This window comes from Zonotrichia albicollis, chromosome 24 (assembly GCF_047830755.1).
Source record: "Zonotrichia albicollis isolate bZonAlb1 chromosome 24, bZonAlb1.hap1, whole genome shotgun sequence".
In the NCBI taxonomy this organism is placed as follows: domain Eukaryota; kingdom Metazoa; phylum Chordata; class Aves; order Passeriformes; family Passerellidae; genus Zonotrichia; species Zonotrichia albicollis.
Genome location: NC_133842.1, coordinates 1,060,928 through 1,084,617, shown reverse-complemented (window position 1 = coordinate 1,084,617; position 23,690 = coordinate 1,060,928). Strand labels below are relative to the sequence as shown.

The following is a 23,690-nucleotide window of genomic DNA, read 5'->3' as shown; positions in this document are numbered from 1 at the left end:
ACCATGGACATCAGGGATGGACATCAGGGACACCATGGACATTGGGGACATCACGGATGGACACCATGGACACCATGGACACCATGAACATCAGGGACACCATGGGGACATCAGGGTGGGGTGGACATCATGGACATTGGGGACACCACGGGGGACATCAGGGGTGGACACCATGGATGGACACCATGGACATCATGGATGGACATTGTGGATGGACATCAGGGACACCAGGGGTGGACATCAGGGTGGGGTGGACACCATGGACACCAGGGATGGACATCATGGACATCATGGACACCATGGACATCATGGACACCATGGGGACATCAGGGTGGGGGTGGACATCAGGGATGGACATCAAGGACATTGGGGACACCATGGATGGACACCATGGATGGACATCAGGGACACCATGGACACCAGGGACATCATGGACATCATGGATGGACACCATGGACACCATGAATGGACACCATGGACATCATGGACACCATGGGACACCAGAGATGGACATCATGGACACCAGGGGGGACATCAGGGTGGGATGGACACCATGGACACCATGGACATCATGGACACCATGGACACCATGGACATCAGGGACATGAGGGACATCATGGACACCAGGGGTGGACATCAGGGTGGGGTGGACACCATGGACATCATGGACATCATGGATGGACATCATGGACATCAGGGACATCATGGACATCAGGGACACCATGGACACCATGGACACCATGGACATCAGGGATGGACATCAGGGTCACCATGGACATCAGGGGTGGACATCAGGGTCACCATGGATGGACATCATGGACACCATGGACATCGGGGTCACCATGGACACCATGGACACCATGTACATCAGGGTTGGGGTGGACATCAGGGACACCATGGACACCAGGGACACCATGGACACCATGGATGGACACCATGGACACCATGGACATCATGGACATCATGGACACCATGGATGGACACCATGGATGGACACCATGGACATTGAGGACATTGAGGTCAAGGAGAACACTGAGGAACAGGAGAACGTGTAGGGACATCAAGGTCATGGAGAACATCGGGGTCAAGGTGGGCATGGGGACACCAGGGGACATTGGTGACCCCAAGGTGACATCTGGGGACCTTCAGGTGGGATTTGAGAACATCTGAGAAGGTTTTGAGAACCTTCAAGAAGGTTTTGAGAACCTTTGAGAAGGTTTTGAGGACATCTGAGGAGATGCTGGAGCTCTGGAGCTCCTGGGGTGGCTTTGAGGACCTCGAGGTGACATTTGAGGACCTTCAGGTGGGATTTGGGGACATTTAAGGAGGTTTTGAGGACATCTGAGAAGGTTTTGAGGACATTTAAGGAGGTTTTGAGGACATCTTAGGAGATGCTGGAGCTCTGGAGCTCCAGGGGTGGCTTTGAGGACCTCAAGGGGACATTTGAGGACCTTCAGGTGGGATTTGAGGACATTTTAGGAGGTTCTGAGGACATCTGAGGAGGTTCTGAAGACCTTCCAGAAGGTTTTGAGAACCTTCAAGAAGGTTCTGAGGACCTTTGAGAAGGTTTTGGAGCTCTGGAGCTCCAGGGGTGGCTTTGAGGACCTCAAGGTGACATTTGAGGACCTTCAGGTGGGATTTGAGGACATTTTAGGAGGTTTTGAGGACATCTGAGAAGGTTCTGAGGACATCTGAGAAGGTTCTGGAGCTCTGGAGCTCCAGGGGTGGCTTTGAGGAGCTCCAGGTGACACCTGGGGACATCTGAGGACACTCGGTGGACCTTGGTGGACTCACACTTCTCCCTCGGGCGCGTAGGTGGAGCCGGTGATGGAGAACTCGCTCAGGGAGCAGATGTCGCCCTCCACCTTGTCCATGATGAACATCTGGGGACACACGGGGACACCTCAGGTTCCTCAAGGGTTCCTCGAGGAGCTTTGGGTCCTCCTGGAGGAGTTTTGGGGTCTCCAGGAGAAATTTTGGGGTCTCCATGGAAAATCTGAGGTTCTCCAGGAGAACTTTTGAGGTTTCCATGGAATTTTTGAGGTTCTCCAGAAGAACTTTTGGGTTCCTGGAGAACTTCTGAGGTTTCCATGGAATCTTTGAGGTTCTCCAGAAGAACTTTTGGGTTCTCCATGGAATTTTGGGTTCTCCATGGAATCCTTGAGGTTCTCCAGAAGAACTTTGGGGTCTCCAGGAGGAGTTTTGGGTTCTCCTGGAGAAGTTTTGAGGTTCTCCAGGAGGAGTTTTGGGTTCTCCTGAGGTTCTTGAGAGGAATTTTGGGGTTTCTGATTGGAATTTTTGGGTTCTTCTGGAGAAATTTTGAGGTTCCTGGAGAAATTTTGGGTTCTCCATGGAAAATTTGAGGTTCTCCAGGAGAACTTTTGGGTTCTCCAGAAGAACTTTTGGGTTCCTGGAGAACTTCTGAGGTTTTCATGGAATCTTTGAGGTTCTCCAGAAGAAATTTTGAGGTTTCCATGGAAAATTTGAGGTTCTCCAGGAGAACTTTTGAGGTTTCCACGAAATTTTTGAGGTTCTCCAGAAGAACTTTTGGGTTCTCCAGAAGAACTTTTGGGTTCTCCATGGAAAATTTGAGGTTCTTCAGAAGAACTTTGAAGTTCCTGGAGGAATTTTGGGGTCTCCATGGAAAGTTCTGAAGTTCTCCAGAAGAACTTTGGGGTCTCCAGGAGGAGTTTTGGGTTCTCCTGGAGGAATTTTTAAATTTCCTGGAGAAATTTTGAGGTTCTCCATGAAAATTTGAGGTTCTCCAGAAGAACTTTTGGGTTCTCCATGGAATTTTTGAGGTTCCTCAGAAGAACTTTGGGGTTCTTGGAGGAATTTTGGGTTCTCCATGGAAATTTTGAGGTTCTTCAGAAGAACTTTTGAGGTTTTCATGGAATTTTTGAGGTTCTTCAGAAGAACTTTGAGGTTCCTGGAGGAATTTTGGGTTCTCCTGGAGAACTTTGAGGTTTTTCAGAAAATCTTTTGGGTTCTCCATGAAATTTTTGAGGTTTCATGGAGAATCCAAAGAATTTTTAAGGTTCCCATGGAATTTTTGAGGTTCCCCAGAAGAACTTTTGGGTTCTCCAGAAGAACTTTTGGGGTTCCTGGAGAACTTCTGAGGTTTCCATGGAATCTTTGAGGTTCTCCAGAAGAACTTTGAGGTTTCTGGAGAAATTTTGGGGTCTCCATTAAAGTTCTGAGGTTTTTCAGGAGAACTTTTGGGTTCTCCATGGAAAATTTGAGGTTCTTCAGAAGAACTTTGAAGTTCCTGGAGAAATTTTGGGGTCTCCATGGAAAGTTCTGAGGTTCTCCAGGAGAAATTTGGGGTCTCCAGGAGGAAATTTTGGGTTCTCCTGGAGGAATTCTGGGGCTCCTGGAGAAATTTTGGGTTCTCCATGAAAATTTGAGGTTCTCCAGAAGAACTTTTGAGGTCTCCATGGAATTTTTGAGGTTCTCCAGGAGAACTTTAGAGGTTCCCATGGAAAATTTTGAGGTTCCTGGAGGAATTTTGGGTTCCTCAGGAGAAATTTTGGGTTCTCCATGAAAATTTTGAGGTTCTCCAGAAGAACCTTGAGGTTCTTGGTGGAATTTTGTGTTCTCCTGGAGAAGTTTTGGGGTTCTCCAGGAGGAATTTTGGGTTCTCCTGAGGTTCTTGAGAGGAATTTTGGGGTTTCTGATTGGAATTTTTGGGTTCTTCTGGAGAAATTTTGGGGTTCCTGGAGAAATTTTGGGTTCTCCATGAAAATTTTGAGGTTCTCCAGAAGAACTTTTGAGGTCTCCATGGAATTTTTGAGGTTCCCCAGAAGAACTTTGGGGTCTCCAGAAGAACTTTTGAGGTTCCTGGAGAACTTCTAAAGTTTCCATGGAATCTTTGAGGTTCTCCAGAAGAACTTTTGGGTTCTCCATGGAAATTTTGGGTTCTCCTGGAGAACTTGAGGTTCTCCAGAAGAACTTTGAGGTTCCTGGTGGAATTTTGGGTTCTCCTGGAGAAGTTTTGAGGTTCTCCAGGAGAAGTTTTGGGTTCTCCTGGGGTTCTTGAGAGGAATTTTGGGGTTTCTGATTGGAATTTTTGGGTTCTTCTGGAGAAATTTTGAGGTTCCTGGACAAATTTTGGGTTCTCCATGAAAATTTTGAGGTTCTCCAGAAGAACTTTTGAGGTTCCTGGAGGAATTTTGGGTTCTCCATGGAATTTTTGAGGTTCTCCAGAAGAACTTTTGGGTTCTCCATGAAAAATTTGAGGTTTTTCAGAAGAACTTTGAAGTTCCTGGAGAAATTTTGGGGTCTCCATGGAAAATTTGAGGTTCTCCAGGAGAACTTTGGGGTCTCCAGGAGAACTTTTGGGTTCTCCAGAAGAACTCTTGGGTTCTCCATGGAATTTAAGGTTCTCCATGGAATTTTTGAGGTTCTCCAGAAGAACTTTTGGGTTCTCCACGGAGTCCCTGGAGCTCCCGCCCGGGTCCCACCTTGCACACGGACATCTGGTTGGTGGTCAGCGTGCCGGTCTTGTCGGAGCAGATGACCGAGGTGCAGCCCAGGGTCTCCACCGAGGGCAGGCTGCGGACAATCGCGTTCTTCTTGGCCATCCGGCGTGTCCCCAAAGCCAGGCAGGTGGTGATGACGGCGGGGAGACCTGAGGGGACATCTCGGGTCACCACGGCCACCAGGGCCACCCAGGACAGGGGGGTCCTCAGGGGGTGGAGACCTCGGAAATGACCATGGATGGTCCATAAATGACCATGGATGGTCTCCAGAGCTCCATAAATGACCACAAATGGTCCATGAGTGACCATGGATGGTCTTCAGAACTTCAAAAATGACCATGGATGGTCCATGAGTGACCACGAACCTTCTCTAGAACTCCATAAATGACCATGAATGGTCTCCAGAGCTCCATAAATGACCATAAATGGTCCATAAGTGACCATGAATGGTCTCCAGAACTTCAAAAATGACCACAAATGGTCCATAAGTGACCATGGATGGTCCATGAATGACCACAAATGTTCTCCAGAGCTCCATAAATGACCATGGATGGTTCATGAATGACCATGAATGTTCTCCAGAGCTCCATAAATGACCATGGATGGTCCATAAGTGACCATGGATGATCTCCAGAACTTCAAAAATGACCATGGATGGTCCATGAGTGACCACGGATGGTCTCTAGAGCTTCATAAATGACCATGGATGGTCCATAAGTGACCATGGATGGTCTCCAGAACTTCAAAAATGACCATGAATGGTCCATAAGTGACCATGGATGGTCCATAAGTGACCACGAATGGTCTCCAGAACTTCAAAAATGACCATGAATGGTCCATAAGTGACCATGGATGGTCTCCAGAACTTCAAAAATGACCACAAATGGTCCATAAGTGACCATGAATGGTCCAAAAATGACCACGAACCTTCTCTAGAGCTCCATAAATGACCATAAATGGTCCATAAGTGACCATGGATGGTCTCCAGAGCTCCATAAATGACCATGGATGGTCCATAAGTGACCACGGATGGTCTCCAGAACTCCATAAATGACCACAAATGGTCCATAAGTCACCACAGACCTTCTCCAGAACCCCCTAAACCACCATGAATGTTCTCCAAGACCCCATAAATGACCACGAGTGACCTCCCAGACCCCATAAGTGACCTCAAACCTTCTCCAGAACCCCATAAACGACCACAAATGGTCCATAAATCACCATGAACCTTCTCCAGGACCCCACAAACCACCATGAATGTTCTCCAGAACCCCATAAACCACCACGAACCTTCTCCAAGACCCCATAAACGACCACGAACCTTCTCCAGAACCCCATAAACCACCATGAACCTTCTCCAAGACCCCATAAGTGACCATGAGTGACCTCCCAGACACCATAAACGACCTCCAACCTCCTCCAGAACCCTCCAGAACCCCCCAAAACCACCAAGAACCTTCTCCAGACCTTCAGGGATGGCGGCCACGGCCAGGGCCACGGCGATCTTGCAGCAGTAGATGGCGCCGCGGATCCAGGAGCCGCCGTGCACGGGGTCGTTGAATGAACGACCACCAACCTTCTCCAGAACCCCACAAACCATCATGAACGACCTCCAAGACCCCATAAACAACCATGAATGTTCTCCAAGACCCCATAAATGACCACGAATGGTCCATAAATCACCATGAACCTTCTCCAGAACCCCACAAACCACCTAAAACCTTCTCAAGAACCCCATAAACGACCATGAACCTTCTCCAGAACCCCATAAATGACCACGAACCTTCTCCAGAACCTCACAAACCACCATGAACCTTCTCCAGAACCTCATAAATGATCTTGAACCTTCTCCAAAACCTCACAAACCACCATGAATGTTCTCCCAGACCCCATAAATGACCTCGAGTGACCTCCCAGACCCCATAAACGACCATGAACCTTCTCCAGAACCCCATAAACCACCACGAACCTTCTCCAGAACCCCATAAACCACCATGAACCTTCTCCAGAACCCCATAAACAACATCGAACCTTCTCCAGAACCCCATAAATGACCATGAACCTTCTCCAGAACCTCACAAACCACCATGGACCTTCTCCAGAACCCCATAAATGACCACGAACCTTCTCCAGAACCCCACAAACCACCATGAATGACCTCCAAGACCCCGTAAGTGACCATGAATGTTCTCCAGAACCTCATAAACGACCTCAGACCTTCTCCAGAACCCCATAAATGACCACGAACCTTCTCCAGAACCTCATAAATGACCTCCAACCTCCTCCAAAACCCCATAAATGACCACGAGTGACCTCCCAGACCCCATAAGTGACCATGAATGTTCTCCCAGACCCCATAAACCACCTCAAACCTTCTCCAGAACCCCATAAAACACCATGAGCGACCTCCAAGACCCCATAAATGACCACAAATGGTCCATAAATCACCATGAACCTTCTCCAGAACTCCATAAATGACCTCGAGTGACCTCCAAGACCCCATAAATGACCATGAATGTTCTCCCAGACCCCATAAACCACCTCAAACCTTCTCAAGAACCCCACAAACCACCATGAATGTTCTCCAGAACTCCACAAACAACCACGAACCTTCTCCAGAACCCCAGAAACCACCTCAAACCTTCTCCAGAACCCCACAAACCACCATGAATGTTCTCCAGAACCCCATAAATGACCACAAATGGTCCATAAATCACCATGGATGTTCTCCAGAACCCCATGAATGACCACGAACCTTCTCCAAGACCCCATAAACGACCATGGATGTTCTCCAGAACCCCATAAATGACCACAAATGGTCCCTAAATCACCATGAACCTTCTCCAGGACCCCATAAAGCTCCATGAATGTTCTCCAGAACCCCCGAAACCACCTCAAACCTTCTCCAAGACCCCACAAATGACCACAAATGGTCCATAAATCACCATGAATGTTCTCCAGAACCCCATAAATGACATTGAACCTCCTCCAAAACCCCACAAACCACCATGAATGTTCTCCAAGACCCCATAAATGACGTCGAGTGACCTCCCAGACCCCATAAATGACCTCAAACCTTCTCCAAAACTCCACAAACCACCATGAATGACCTCCCAGACCCCATAAATGACCATGAATGTTCTCCAGAACCCCATAAATGACCTCAAACCTTCTCCAAGACCCCATAAACCACCTCAAACCTTCTCCAGAACCCCATAAATGACCTCAAACCTTCTCCAAGACCCCATAAACCACCTCAAACCTTCTCCAGAACCCCATAAATGACCTCAAACCTTCTCCAGAACCCCACAAACCACCATAAGTGACCTCCCAGACCCCATAAGTGACCTCAAACCTTCTCCAAGACCCCATAAATGACCTCGAGTGACCTCCCAGACCCCATAAATGACCATGAATGTTCTCCAGAACCCCATAAATGACCTCAAACCTTCTCCAGAACCCTCCAGAACCCCATAAAACCACCAAGAACGTCCTCCAGACCTTCAGGGATGGCGGCCACGGCCAGGGCCACGGCGATCTTGCAGCAGTCGATGGCGCCGCGGATCCAGGAGCCGCCGTGCACGGGGTCGTTGAATGAACCACCACGAACCTTCTCCAGAACCCCATAAATGACCACAAATGGTCCCTAAATCACCATGAACCTTCTCCAGAACCCCATAAATGACCACAAGTGACCTCCCAGACCCCATAAATGACCATGAATGTTCTCCAGAACCCCATAAATGACCACAAATGGTCCAGAAATGACCACAAACCTTCTCCAGAACCCCACAAACCACCATGAACCTTCTCCAAGACCCCATAAATGACCTCGAGCGCCCTCCCAGACCCCATAAGTGACCTCAAACCTTCTCCAAGACCCCATAAACCACCATGAACCTTCTCCAGAACCTCACAAACCACCATGAATGTTCTCCAAAACCCCATAAACCACCATGAGTGACCTCCAAGACCCCATAAATGACCACGAATGGTCCATAAATCACCATGAACCTCCTCCAGAACCCCATAAATGACCACGAACCTTCTCCAGAACCCCACAAACCACCATGAATGTTCTCCAGAACCCCATAAACCATCTCCAACCTTCTCCAGAACCCCATAAACGACCTTCAACCTTCTCCAAGACCCCATAAACCACCATGAATGTTCTCCAAAACCCCATAAATGACCTCGAGTGACCTCCCAGACCCCATAAATGACGTCCAACCTCCTCCAAAACCCCATAAATCACCAAGAACGTCCCCCAGACCTTCAGGGATGGCGGCCACGGCCAGGGCCACGGCGATCTTGCAGCAGTAGATGGCGCCGCGGATCCAGGAGCCGCCGTGCACGGGGTCGTTGAATGAACGACCACGAACCTTCTCCAGAACCCCATAAATGACCACAAATGGTCCCTAAATCACCATGAACCTTCTCCAGAACCCCATAAATGACCACAAGTGACCTCCCAGACCCCATAAATGACCACAAATGGTCCAGAAATGACCACAAACCTTCTCCAGAACCCCATAAACCACCATGAACCTTCTCCAGAACCTCATAAACGACCACGAACCTTCTCCAGAACCCCATAAACCACCAAGAACCTTCTCCAGAACCTCACAAACCACAATGAATGTTCTCCAAGACCCCATAAATGACAACAAATGGTCCATAAATCACCATGAGTGACCTTCAAGACCCCATAAGTGACCACGAATGGTCCATAAATCACCACGAACCTTCTCCAGAACCTCATAAACCACCATGGATGTTCTCCAAGACCCCATAAGTGACCACGAGTGACCTCCAAGACTCCATAAACGACCACAAATGGTCCATAAATCACCACAGACCTTCTCCAGAACCCCATAAACCACCGTGAATGTTCTCCAAGACTCCATAAACCACCATGAACCTTCTCCAGAACCCCACAAAACCACCATGAACCTTCTCCAGAACCCCATAAATGACCACGAACCTTCTCCAAAACCCCACAAACCACCACGAGTGACCTCCCAGACCCCATAAATGACCATGGATGTTCTCCAGAACCCCATAAATGACCACAAATGGTCCATAAACCACCATGAATGTTCTCCAGAACCCCATAAATGACCACGAGACCTTCAGGGATGGCGGCCACGGCCAGGGCCACGGCGATCTTGCAGCAGTAGATGGCGCCGCGGATCCAGGAGCCGCCGTGCACGGGGTCGTTGAATGAACGACCACGAACCTTCTCCAGAACCCCATCAACCACCATGGACCTTCTCCAGAACCCCATAAATGACCACAAATGGTCCCTAAATCACCACGAACCTTCTCCAGAACCCCATAAACCACCATGAATGTTCTCCAAGACCCCATAAACGACCACGAATGGTCCATAAATCACCACGAACCTTCTCCAGAACCTCATAAATGACCTTAAACCTTCTCCAAAACCTCACAAACCACCACGAACCTTCTCCAGAACCCCATAAACCACCATGAACGCCCTCCAAGACCCCATAAATGACCACAAATGGTCCATAAACCACCACGAATGTTCTCCAAAACCCCATAAACGACCTTAAACCTTCTCCAAAACCTCACAAACCACCATGGACCTTCTCCAGAACCCCATAAACGACCTCAAACCTTCTCCAAGACCCCATAAACGACCATGAACCTTCTCCAGAACCTCACAAACCACCACGAACCTTCTCCAGAACCCCATAAACCACCAAGAACCTTCTCCAAAACCCCACAAACCACCATGGACCTTCTCCAGAACCCCATAAATGACAACGAACCTTCTCCAAAACCCCATAAACCACCATGAATGTTCTCCAGAACCCCATAAACGACCACGAATGGTCCATAAATCACCACAGACCTTCTCCAGAACTCCACAAACAACCACGAACCTTCTCCAGGACCCCATAAACCACCATGAATGTTCTCCAGAACCCCATAAATGACCACGAGGGACCTCCCAGACCCCATAAATGACCTCAAACCTTCTCCAAAACCCCACAAACGACCACGAACCTTCTCCAGAACCCCATAAACCACCTCAGACCTTCTCCAAAACCCCACAAACCACCATGAATGACCTCCAAGACCCCATAAATGACCTCAAACCTTCTCCAGAACGCCATAAATTACCTCGAGTGACCTCCCAGACCCCATAAGTGACCTCAAACCTTCTCCAAGACCCCATAAACCACCACGAACCTTCTCCAAAACCCCACAAACCACCACGAACCTTCTCCAGAACTCCACAAACAACCACAGACCTTCTCCAAAACCCCACAAACCACCATAAATGACCTCCCAGACCCCATAAATGACCACAAATGGTCCATAAATCACCATGAACCTTCTCCAGAACCCCATAAACGACCATGAATGTTCTCCAGAACCTCACAAACCACCATGAACCTTCTCCAGAACCCCATAAACGACCACGAACCTTCTCCAAGACCCCATAAATGACCACAAGCGCCCTCCCAGACCCCATAAATGACCATGAACCTTCTCCAGAACCTCACAAACCACCATGGACCTTCTCCAGAACCCCATAAACGACCACGAATGGTCCATAAATCACCATGAATGTTCTCCAAGACCCCATAAATGACCTCAGACCTTCTCCAAAACCCCATAAACGACCATGAATGTTCTGCAAGACCCCATAAACGACCACAAATGGTCCATAAATCACCACGAACCTTCTCCAGAACCTCATAAACCACCATGAACCTTCTCCAGAACCCCATAAATGACCACGAGCACCCTCCCAGACCCCATAGGTGACCTCAAACCTTCTCCAGAACCCCATAAACGACCATGAACGACGTCCAAGACCCCATAAATGACCACGAGTGACCTCCCAGACCCCATAAACGACCATGAATGGTCCATAAATCACCACGAACCTTCTCCAGAACCCCATAAATGACCTCGAGTGACCTCCAAGACCCCATAAATGACCATGAATGTTCTCCAGAACCTCATAAATGATCTTGAACCTTCTCCAGAACCTCACAAACCACCAAGAACCTTCTCCAGAACCCCATAAATGATCTTGAACCTTCTCCAGAACCCCATAAATGACCTCCAACCTCCTCCAAAACCCCATAAATGACCACGAGTGACCTCCCAGACCCCATAAATGACCACGAGACCTTCAGGGATGGCGGCCACGGCCAGGGCCACGGCGATCTTGAAGTAGTAGATGGCGCCGCGGATCCAGGAGCCGCCGTGCACGGGGTCGTTGAAGTGGCCGATGTTGATGGCCCAGACGGCGACGCAGATCAAGGAGATGACCTTGGACAGCTGCTCCCCGAACTCGTCCAGCTTCTGCTGCAGCGGCGTCTTGTCCTGCTCGGTGGCCGCCATCTCGTCGCGGATCTTCCCGATCTCGGTGTTGACGCCCGTGGCCACCACGATGCCCACGGCCTTGCCCGCCCCGATGTTGGTGCCCTGGGAAAGGGAGAAATTGGGGTTTAAACACAAAAATTTGGATTTTTTTGGGAGTTTTTAGACACAAAATTTGGGGTTTTTTTGGGGGTTTTGGAGCCAAAAATTTGGGGGGTTTTAGACCAAAATTTGGCTCAAAAATGAGGTTTTTGACCCCAAAATTTGGGGTTTTTTAGAGGTCAAAATGAGATTTTTTACCCTGAAAATTGGGGTTTTTAGACCCAAAATTTCGATTTTCCTGGACTCAAAAATGAGGTTTTTTGACCCCAAAAACTGGGGTTCTTAGACCCAAATTGGGGCTTTTAGACCAAAAATTTTGGGGGATTTTAGATCCAAAATTTGGATTTTTTTGGGGGTTTTTAGACCCAAAATTTCAATTTTTTGGGTATTTTTAGATCCAAAATTGGGATTTTTTTGGGGGGTTTTTAGACCCAAAATTTGGGGGATTTTAGACACAAACATTTGGATTTTTTGGGGGGTTTTTAGACCAAAAAATTTGGATTTTTTTGGGGTTTTTAGACCCAAAATTTGGGATATTTTTGGGGGGGTTTTGGAGCCAAAAATGAGGGGTTTTTAGACCAAAATTTGGGGTATTTTAGACCAAAATTGGGGGGTTTAGACCCAAAATTTGGATTTTTCAGGACCCAAAATTGGGGGTTTTAGACCCAAAATTTGGGGTTTCATAGACTAAAATTTGGGGGTTTTAGAGTCAAAAATGAGGGATTTTGGCCCCAAAACCGAAGGGATCGTTGCCGATCTCGGTGTTGACCCCCGTGGCCACCACGATGCCCCGGCCCTGCCCGCCCCGATGTTGGTGCCCTGGGAAAGGGAGAAATTTGGGGTTTTGACCTAAAAATGAGATTTTTTGAGGTTTTTAGAACCAAAAATTTGGATTTTTGGGGGGTTTTTAGACCCAAAAAATTGAGGTTTTTTGACCCAAAAATGAGATTTTTTTGGGGTTTTTAGACCCAAAAATGAGATTTTTGATCCCAAAAAATGAACTTTTTTAGACCAAAATCTGGTGGGTTTTAGACCAATTTTGGACTTTTTTAGAGGTAAAAATAAGATTTTTTTTTTACACCAAAATTTGACTTTTTAGAGCCGAAAATAAGATTTTTTTGACCCCATATTTGGGGGGGTTAGACCAAAAATTAGGGCTTTTAGACGCAAAATTTGGGGTTTTTCACCCCAAAATTTGGGGTTTTATGGACCTAAAAATAAGGTTTTCGATCAAAAGAATTTGGGTTTTTTTAAAGGTAGAATTGAGAGATTTTTCCCCAAAATTTGGGGTTTCATAGAACAAAATTTGGGGTTTCTTAGAGCCAAAAATTTGGGGATTTGACCCCAAAATTTGAAGTCTTTTAGAGCCAAGAAGGAGATTTTTTTGATCCCAAAATTGGGGTTTTTTAGACCAAAATTTGGGGGTTTTTAAGGCCAAAGTTCGGGGGTATTTTAGAGTCAAAAATGAGGGGTTTTGACCCAAAATTTGGGGTTTTTGGCCCCAAAACCGAAGGGATCGTTGCCGATCTCGGTGTTCACCCCCGTGGCCACCACGATGCCCCGGCCCTGCCCGCACCGATGTTGGTGCCCTGGTGGGGGGATGAAAAATGAGAGATTTCACCCCAAAAATTTGGGGGATTTTAGACCGAAATTTGGATTTTTTGGGGGGTTTTTAGACCCAAAAATTTGGATTTTTTTGGGATTTTTAGACCAAAATTTGGATTTTTTTGGACTCAAAAAATGAGATTTTTGACCCCAAAATTTGGGGTTTTTTTAGAGGTAAAAATGAGATTTTTGATCCTAAAATTTGGGGTTTTTTAGAGGTAAAAATGAGATTTTTTACTCTGAAAATTGGGGTTTTTAGACCCAAAAATTTGGCTTTTTTTGGACTCAAAAAATGAGATTTTTGACCCTGAAAATTGGGGCTTTTAGACCCAAAAATTTGGATTTTTTTGGGGTTTTTAGACCCAAAAATTTGGATTTTTTGGGGGGTTTTTAAACCCAAAATTTGGATTTTTTGGGGGGTTTTTAGACCCAAAATTTGGATTTTTTTGGGGGGGTTTTTAGACCCAAAAATTTGGGGTTCAATGAGAATGAGAAGTTTGGACCCCCCCAAAAAAATCGAGTTTTTTTACCCCCAAATTTGGGGCGGTTTTAGTCCAAAATTTGAGGGTTTTTTTTTAAAGCCCCCAATCGGCCCCGAACACATCGGGTGACGTCACCCCCCGATGACGTCACTGATGACGTCAGCGATGACGTCACTCACCGAGAAGAGCATGTTCTTCTTGTCCTGGTTGACGGCGCGCGGGTCGGGCACCGGCTCCGTGTGCTTGATCACCGACACCGACTCACCTAAACCAGTATAGACCAGTATAAACCAGTATGGACCAGTATAAACCAGTATAAAATAATAGAAACCAGTATAAACCAGTATGGACCAGTATAGACCAGTATAAATCGATAGAAACCAGTATAAACCAGTATAAAATAATAGAAATCATTATAAACCAGGATAAATTGATAGAAACCAGTATAAACCAGTATAAAATAATAGAAACCAGTATAAACCAGTTGGGACCAGTATAAACCAGTTTGGACTGGTCTGGATCAGTATAAACCACTACGGACCAGTATAAAATAATAGAAACCAGTATAAACCAGTTGGGACCAGTATAAACCAGTCCGGACCAGTATAAAATTATAGAAATCATTATAAACCAGTATAAATTGATAGAAACCATTATAAACCAGTATAGACCAGTATAAATCGATAGAAACCAGTATAAACCAGTTTGGACCAGTCAGGACCAGTATAAACCAGTATAAAAAATAATAGAAATCATTATAAACCAGTATAAATTGATAGAAACCAATTAAATAAACCAGTATAAACCAGTATAAACCAGTTTGAACTGGTCTGGACCAGTATAAACCAGTACGGACCAGTACGAACCAGTATAAAATAATAGAAACCAGTATAAACCAGTACAAACCAGTATAAAACAATAGAAATCATTATAAACCAGGATAAATTGATAGAAACCAGTATGAACCAGTTTGGACTGGTCTGGACCAGTATGAACCAGTATGGACCAGTATGGACCAGTATAAACCAGTACAAACCAGTATAAGATAATAGAAATCATTATAAACCAGTATGGACCAGTATAAACCAGTACAGACCAGTATAAAATTATAGAAATCATTATAAACCAGTATAAATTGATAGAAACCAGTATAAACCAGTATAAACCAGTATAAACTGATAGAAACCAGTATAAGCCAGTTTGGACTGGTTTGGACCAGTATAAACCAGTACAGACCAGTATAAACCAGTTTGGACCAGTCAGGACCAATATAAACCAGTATAAAATAATAGAAATCATTATAGACCAGTACAAATCAGTATAGACCAGTATAAATTGATAGAAACCAGTATAAACCAGTTTGGACTGGTCTGGACCAGTATAAACCAGTACGGACCAGTATAAAATAATAGAAACCAGTACAAACCAGTATAAAAATCCCTCGATTTCCCCCCGTTTTTAACCCTTTAACCCCCTCCCAGTCCCTCCCAGTCCATCCCAGTCCATCCCAGTTCATCCCAGTCCATCCCAGTCCATCCCAGTTTGCCCCAGCACCCCCCCCGGCCCAAACCAGTACAAACCAGTACAAACCAGTATAAAAATCCCTCCATTTCCCCCCGTTTTTAACCCTTTAATCCCCTCCCAGTCCCTCCCAGTCCATCCCAGTTTATCCCAGTCCCTCCCAGTCCCTCCCAGTTTATCCCAGTCCATCCCAGTTTATCCCAGTCCCTCCCAGTCCCTCCCAGTTTATCCCAGTTTGCCCCAGTCCCCCCCCCGGCCCCAAACCAGTACAAACCAGTACAAACCAGTAAGGATGGACTGGTCGACGCGCAGCGTGGTGGATTTGATGGAGATGATCCGGATGTCGGCCGGGACCTTGTCCCCAACTGGGAACAGAGCGGGGCCATGCTGGGACAAACTGGGACAAACTGGGACAGACTGGGAGGGACTGGGATGGACTGGGACAGACTGGGACAAACTGGGAGGGACTGGGGCAAACTGGGATGGACTGGGAGGGACTGGGATAAACTGGGACAAACTGGGATGGACTGGGATGGACTGGGACCAACTGGGAGGGACTGGGATGGACTGGGAGGGACTGGGAGGGACTGGGATGGACTGGGACAAACTGGGATGGACTGGGATAAACTGGGATGAACTGGGAGGGACTGGGATAAACTGGGGCAAACTGGGACAAACTGGGACAAACTGGGGCAAACTGGGAGGGACTGGGACAAACTGGGAGGGACTGGGACAAACTGGGAGGGACTGGGATAAACTGGGGCAAACTGGGACAAACTGGGGCAAACTGGGATAAACTGGGAGGGACTGGGATAAACTGGGAGGGACTGGGAGGGACTGGGGCAAACTGGGACAAACTGGGAGGGACTGGGAGGGACTGGGACAAACTGGGACAAACTGGGACAAACTGGGATAAACTGGGATGGACTGGGACAAACTGGGAGGGACTGGGACCAAGTGGGACAAACTGGGAGGGACTGGGATAAACTGGGACAAACTGGGGCAAACTGGGATAAACTGGGATGGACTGGGATGGACTGGGATAAACTGGGACAAACTGGGACAAACTGGGATGGACTGGGAGGGACTGGGAGGGACTGGGAGGAGATTGGAGCAAACTGGGACAAAGTAGGACAAAGTGGGACAAACTGGGACCAACTGGGACAAACTGGGAGGGACTGGGAGGGGATTGGAACAAACTGGGATAAACTGGGAGCTGAGGGCTCCTTGTCCCCCCAATGTCCCCAATGTCCTCCCAGTGTCCCCCAATGTCCCCAATGTCCCCAATGTCCCCAATGTCCCCCAATGTCCCCAATGTCCCCCCAATGTCCCTGTCACCCCCAATGTCCCCAGTGTCCCCATTGCCCCCAATGTCCCCAATGTCCCCAATGTCCCCAATGTCCCCAATGTCCCCCCAATGTCCCTGTCACCCCCAATGTCCCCAGTGTCCCCATTGCCCCCAATGTCCACAATGTCCCCAATGTCCCCAGTGTCCCCAGTGTCCCCAACGTCACCTGCCACCTCGGCGATGTCCCCTGGCACCAGGTCCCTGGCCTTGATCCTCTGCACGGCCTTGCGGTCACTGAGTGTCCCCAGTGTCCCCAGTGTCCCCATTGTCCCCAATGTCCCCAATGTCCACAATGACCCCTGAGTGACCACAGTGTCCCCATTGTCCCCAATGTCCCTGTCACCCTCAGTGTCCCCAATGTCCCCAATGTCCCCAATGTCCCTGTCACCCTCAATGTCCCCAGTGTCCCCAATGTCCCCAATTACCCCTGAGTGTCCCTGACCCCCCTGATGTCCCCAATGTCCCTGAGTGACCACAGTGTCCCCAATGTCCCCAACATCCCCATTGTCCCCAATGTCCCCAGTGTCCCCAATGTCCCCAGTGTCCCCATTGTCCCCATTGTCCCCAATGTCCCCAATGTCCCCATTGTCCCCAATGTCCCCAGTGTCCCCAGTGTCCCCAATGTCCACAATGCCCCTGTCACCCCCAGTGTCCCCAATGTCACCAATGTCCCCATTGTCCCCAGTGTCCCCATTGTCACCTGCCACCTCGGCGATGTCCCCTGGCACCAGGTCCCTGGCCTTGATCCTCTGCACGGCCTTGCGGTCACTGAGTGTCCCCATTGTCCCCAATGTCCCCAACGTCCCCAATGTCCCCAATGTCCCCATTGTCCCCATTGTCCCCATTGTCCCCAATGTCCACAATGTCCACAATGTCCCCAATGTCCCCATTGTCCCCAATGTCCCCAATGTCCCCAGTGTCCCCATTGTCCCCAATGTCCCCCCAATGTCCCCCAATGTCCCCATTGTCCCCAATGTCCCCCCAATGTCCCCCAATGTCCCCAATGTCCCCATTGTCCCCAATGTCCCCAATGTCCCCATTGTCCCCATTGCCCCCAATGTCCCCAATGTCCCCAACATCCCCATTGTCCCCAATGTCCCCATTGTCCCCATTGTCCCCAATGTCCCCATTGTCCCCAGTGTCCCCAGTGTCCCCATTGTCACCTGCCACCTCGGCGATGTCCCCTGGCACCAGGTCCCGGGCCTTGATCCTCTGCACGGCCTTGCGGTCACTGAGTGTCCCCATTGTCCCCAATGTCCCCAATGTCCCCATTGTCCCCAAATGTCCCCAGTGTCCCCATTGTCCCCATTGTCCCCAGTGTCCCCAGTGTCCCCATTGTCACCTGCCACCTCGGCGATGTCCCCTGGCACCAGGTCCCTGGCCTTGATCCTCTGCACGGCCTTGCGGTCACTGAGTGTCCCCATTGTCCCCAATGTCCCCAATGTCCCCAATGTCCCCATTGTCCCCATTGTCCCCAATGTCCCCATTGTCCCCAGTGTCCCCAGTGTCCCCATTGTCACCTGCCACCTCGGCGATGTCCCCTGGCACCAGGTCCCGGGCCTTGATCCTCTGCACGGCCTTGCGGTCACTCCGGTAAACTTTGCCCATCTCGGGCTCGTACTCCTTGAGCGCCTCGATGGCGTTCTCGGCATTGCGCTCCTGAATGGGGACATTGGGGACATTTGGGGACATTTGGGGACATTTGGGGACTTTTGGGGATTTTTGGGGATTTTTGGGGATTTTTGGGGATTTTTGGGGATTTTTGGGGATTTTTGGGGACAGGTTTGGGTCAATGGCGATTGGACATTGGGGACACTCCTTGAGCGCCTCGATGGCGTTCTCGGCATTGCGCTCCTGAGAGGGGACATTGGGGACATTGGGGGACATTTGGGGACATTGGGGACATTTGGGGACATTTGGGGACATTGGGGGACATTTGGGGATTTTTGGAGATTTTTGGGGATTTTTGGGGATTTTTGGGGACAGGTTTGGGTCAATGGGGATTGGACATTGGGGACACTCCTTGAGCGCCTCGATGGCGTTCTCGGCATTGCGCTCCTGAGGGGACATTGGGGACATTTGGGGACATTGGGGGGACATTTGGGGACATCTGGGGATTTTTGGGGATTTTTGGGGATTTTTGGGGATTTTTGGGGATTTTTGGGGACAGGTTTGGGTCAATGGCGATTGGACATTGGGGACACTCCTTGAGCGCCTCGATGGCGTTCTCGGCATTGCGCTCCTGAGGGGACATTGGGGACATTGGGGGGACATTTGGGGACATTGGGGGACATTTGGGGACATTTGGGGACATTTGGGGATTTTTGGGGATTTTTGGGGATTTTTGGGGATTTTTGGGGACAGGTTTGGGTCAATGGGGATTGGACATTGGGGACACTCCTTGAGCGCCTCGATGGCGTTCTCGGCATTGCGCTCCTGAATGGGACATTGGGGACATTTGGGGACATTGGGGACATTTGGGGACATTGGGGACATTGGGGACATTGGGGGGACATTTGGGGATTTTTGGGGATTTTTGGGGATTTTTGGGGATTTTTGGGGATTTTTGGGGATTTTTGGGGACAGGTTTGGGTCAATGGGGATTGGACATTGGGGACACTCCTTGAGCGCCTCGATGGCGTTCTCGGCATTGCGCTCCTGAAAGGGGACATTGGGGACATTGGGGACATTTGGGGACATTGGGGGACATTGGGGACATTGGGGGACATTTGGGGACATTGGGGACATTGGGGACATTGGGGACATTTGGGGACATTGAGGGACATTGGGGACATTGGGGGACATTGGGGGACATTTGGGGATTTTTGGGGATTTTTGGGGATTTTTGGGGATTTTTGGGGACAGGTTTTGGTCAATGGCGATTGGACATTGGGGACACTCCTTGAGCGCCTCGATGGCGTTCTCGGCATTGCGCTCCTGAATGGGGACATTGGGGACATTGGGGGACATTTGGGGACATTGGGGACATTGGGGGACATTGGGGGACATTGGGGACATTGGGGACATTGAGGGACATTGGGGACATTGGGGACATTGGGGACATTGGGGGACATTGGGGGACATTGGGGACATTGAGGGACATTGGGGGACATTTGGGGACATTGGGGACATTGGGGACATCTGGGGACATTTGGGGACATTTGGGGATTTTTGGGGATTTTTGGGGATTTTTGGGGATTTTTGGGGACAGGTTTGGGTCAATGGCGATTGGACATTGGGGACACTCCTTGAGCGCCTCGATGGCGTTCTCGGCATTGCGCTCCTGAATGGGGACATTGGGGACATTTGGGGACATTGGGGACATTGGGGACATTTGGGGATTTTTGGGGATTTTTGGGGATTTTTGGGGATTTTTGGGGATTTTTGGGGATTTTTTGGGGATTTTTGGGGATTTTTGGGGACAGGTTTGGGTCAATGGCGATTGGACATTGGGGACGCTCCTTGAGCGCCTCAATGGCGTTCTCGGCATTGCGCTCCTGAATGGGGACATTGGGGACATTTGGGGACATTTGGGGACATTTGGGGACATTGGGGACATTTGGGGGACATTGGGGACATTGGGGGGACATTGGGGGGACATTGGGGGGACATTGGGGGGACATTGGGGACATTGAGGGACATTGGGGGGACATTGGGGACAATGGGGGACATTGGGGGACATTGGGGACATTGGGGACAATGGGGGGACATTGGGGGACATTGGGGACATTGGGGACAATGGGGGACATTGGGGGGACATTGGGGGATATTGGGGGGACATTGGGGGACAATGGGGGGACATTGGGGGGACATTGGGGGGACATTGGGGACATTGAGGGACATTGGGGGACATTGGGGGGACAATGGGGGACATTGGGGGACATTGGGGGACATTGGGGGACATTGGGGACAATGGGGGACATTGGGGGGACATTGGGGGGACATTGGGGACATTGGGGGGACATTGGGGGGACATTGGGGGACATTGGGGGGACATTGGGGGACATTGGGGACATTGGGGGGACATTGGGGGGACATTGGGGGGGACATTGGGGGGACCTCAAGGGACACCAAACCTCCCTCAAATCCACCCAAAATCCCCTAAAATGTCCCCAAAATGTCCCCAAATCCCCCAATCCCAAAAGTCCCCAAATCCCCTAAAGTCCCCCAACCCTAAAATGTCCCCAAATCCCCTAAATCCCAAAAGTCCCCAAATCCCAAAAGTCCCCAAATCCCCCAAAATGCCCCCAAAATCACCTAAAATGTCCTCAAATCCCCCAACCCTAAAATGTCCCCAAAATGTCCCCAAATCCCCCAATCTCAAAAGTCCCCAAATCCCCCAAATCCCAAAAGTCCCCAAATTCCCCCAAAATGTCCCCAAATCCCCCAACCCTAAAATGTCCCAAAATCCCCTCAAATGTCCCCAAATCCCAAAAGTCCCCAAATCCCCCATGTCCCCAAATCCCCCCAAATGTCCCCAAATCCCCCCAAAATCCCCCCAAATGTCCCCAAACGTCCCCACCTGCCAGACCCCGACGACGGCGTTGGCGATGAGGATGAGGAGGATGACGAAGGGCTCGACGAAGGCCGTGATGGTTTCCTCGCCCTCCTCGAACCAGGCCAGCACCTGGGGGACATCGGGGGGGACATTGGGGTGACCCCAAATTCGGGAAAAATCCCCCCAAAAATCCCCACAAAAATCCCCCCAAAAATCCCCCCAAAATTGCAAAAAATTGGAAGAAAATCCCCCCAAAATCACCAAAAAATCCCCCCAAAATTACAAAAAAAATCTCCCCAAAATTGGAAGAAAATCGCAAAAAAAATCCCCCCAAAATTACAAAAAAAAACCCCCCCAAAACTGGAAGAAAAATCACAAAAAAATCCCCCCAAAATTGGAAAAAATTGGAAGAAAATCGCAAAAAAAATCCCCCCAAAATTGGAAGAAAATCACAAAAAAATCCCCCCAAAATGGGAAGGAAATCGCAAAAAAATCCCCCCAAAATTGGAAAAAATTGGAAGAAAATCCCCCCAAAATTGGAAGAAAATCACAAAAAAATCCCCCCAAAATTACAAAAAAAATCCCCCCAAAATTGCAAAAAATCGGAAGAAAATCGCAAAAAAAATCCTCCCAAAATTGCAAAAATTTGGAGGAAAATCGCAAAAAAATCCCCCCAAAATGGGAAGAAAATCACAAAAAAAATCCCCCCAAAATTACAAAAAAAAAATCCCCCCCAAAATTGGAAGAAAAATCACAAAAAAATCCCCCCAAAACTGGAAAAAATTGGAGGAAAATCGCAAAAAATTCCCCCCAAAATTACAAAAAAATCCCCCCAAAATTACAAAAAAATCCCCCCAAAATTGGAAGAAAATCACAAAAAAATCCCCCCAAAATTACAAAAATATCCCCCCAAAATTGGAAGAAAATCACAAAAAAATCCCCCCAAAATTACAAAAAAATCCCCCCAAAATTACAAAAAAATCCCCCCAAAATTGGAAGAAAATCACATTAAAAATCCCCCCAAAATTGGAAAAAATTGGAGGAAAATCACAAAAAAAATCCCCCCCCCTCAAAAAAAAAAATCCCCCCAAAATTGCAAAAAATTGGAAGAAAATCACAGAAAAAATCCCCCCAAAAATTGCAAAAAAATCCCCCCAAAATTGGAAGAAAATCACAAAAAAATCCCCCCAAAATTACAAAACCCCCCAAAATTGCAAAAAAAAATTGGAAGAAAATCACAAAAAAATCCCCCCAAAATTACAAAAAAAATCTCCCCAAAACTGGAAAAAATTGGAGGAAAATCGCAAAAAAAATCCCCCCAAAATTGCAAAAATTTGGAGGAAAATCACAAAAAAAATTCCCCCAAAATTGGAAGAAAATCACAAAAAAAAATCCCCCCAAAATGGGAAGAAAATCGCAAAAAAATTCCCCCAAATTGCAAAAAAAATTGGAAGAAAATCACCAAAAAAATCCCCCCAAAATTGCGAAAATTTGGAAGAAAATTGCAAAAAAAAATCCCCCCAAAATTACAAAAAAATCTCCCCAAAATTGCAAAGAATTGGAAGAAAATCACACAAAAATCCCCCCAAAATCACAAAAAAAAATCTCCCCAAAATTGGAAAAAATTGGAAGAAAATCACAAAAAAAATCCCCCCAAAATTGGAAAAAACTGGAAGAAAATAGCAAAAAAATTCCCCCTAAAATTAGAAGAAAATCGGAAAAAAAATCCCCCCAAAACTGGAAAAAATTGGAGGAAAATCACAAAAAAATCCCCCCAAAATGGGAAGAAAATCACAAAAAAATCCCCCCAAAATTGTAAAAAAAATCTCCCCAAAATTGCAAAAATCTGGAAGAAAATCACAAAAAAAAATCCCCCCAAAATTGGAATAAAATCACCAAAAAAATCCCCCAAAATTGGAAGAAAATCACAAAAAAATTCCCCCAAAATTGGAAGAAAATCGCAAAAAAAATCCCCCTAAAATTTAAAAAATTAATTTAAAAATCCCCGAAAATCCCCCAAAAAATCCCCCCAAAAATGCCCAAAAGATCCCAAAAAAATCTCAAAAAAATTCCCCAAAAATCCCTCAAAAAATCTCCCAAAAAATCTCCCAAAAATTGAAAAAAAAATTTAAAAAATAACCAAAAAAATCAACAAAAATCTCTAAAAAATCCCCCAAAAACACCCCAAAAAATTTCATCCAAATCCCACAAAAAAAAACCCCAAAATATAAAAATAAACCCAAAATAATCTCAAAAAAATCCCTAAAAAAAAATGAAAAAAAATA

General features: G+C 47.7%; 1 protein-coding gene across 1 annotated transcript in view; it reads right to left on the bottom strand.

Moving 5' to 3' along the window:
- ATP2A1 (ATPase sarcoplasmic/endoplasmic reticulum Ca2+ transporting 1) overlaps nt 1-21,572 on the bottom strand; it is a 55,141-nt gene extending 33,569 nt beyond the window's left edge. The window contains exons 1-7 of the mRNA XM_074558193.1: nt 21,430-21,572; nt 18,428-18,566; nt 15,844-15,924; nt 14,218-14,303; nt 11,657-11,954; nt 4,464-4,630; nt 1,795-1,883 (exon numbers count right to left, since the gene is read on the bottom strand). Coding sequence (XP_074414294.1) covers nt 1,795-1,883; nt 4,464-4,630; nt 11,657-11,954; nt 14,218-14,303; nt 15,844-15,924; nt 18,428-18,515 — 809 coding nt within the window. The 5' untranslated portion in view covers nt 18,516-18,566; nt 21,430-21,572. The remainder of the gene's footprint in view (nt 1-1,794; nt 1,884-4,463; nt 4,631-11,656; nt 11,955-14,217; nt 14,304-15,843; nt 15,925-18,427; nt 18,567-21,429) is intronic.
- Between the last annotated feature and the right edge of the window lie 2,118 nt (nt 21,573-23,690).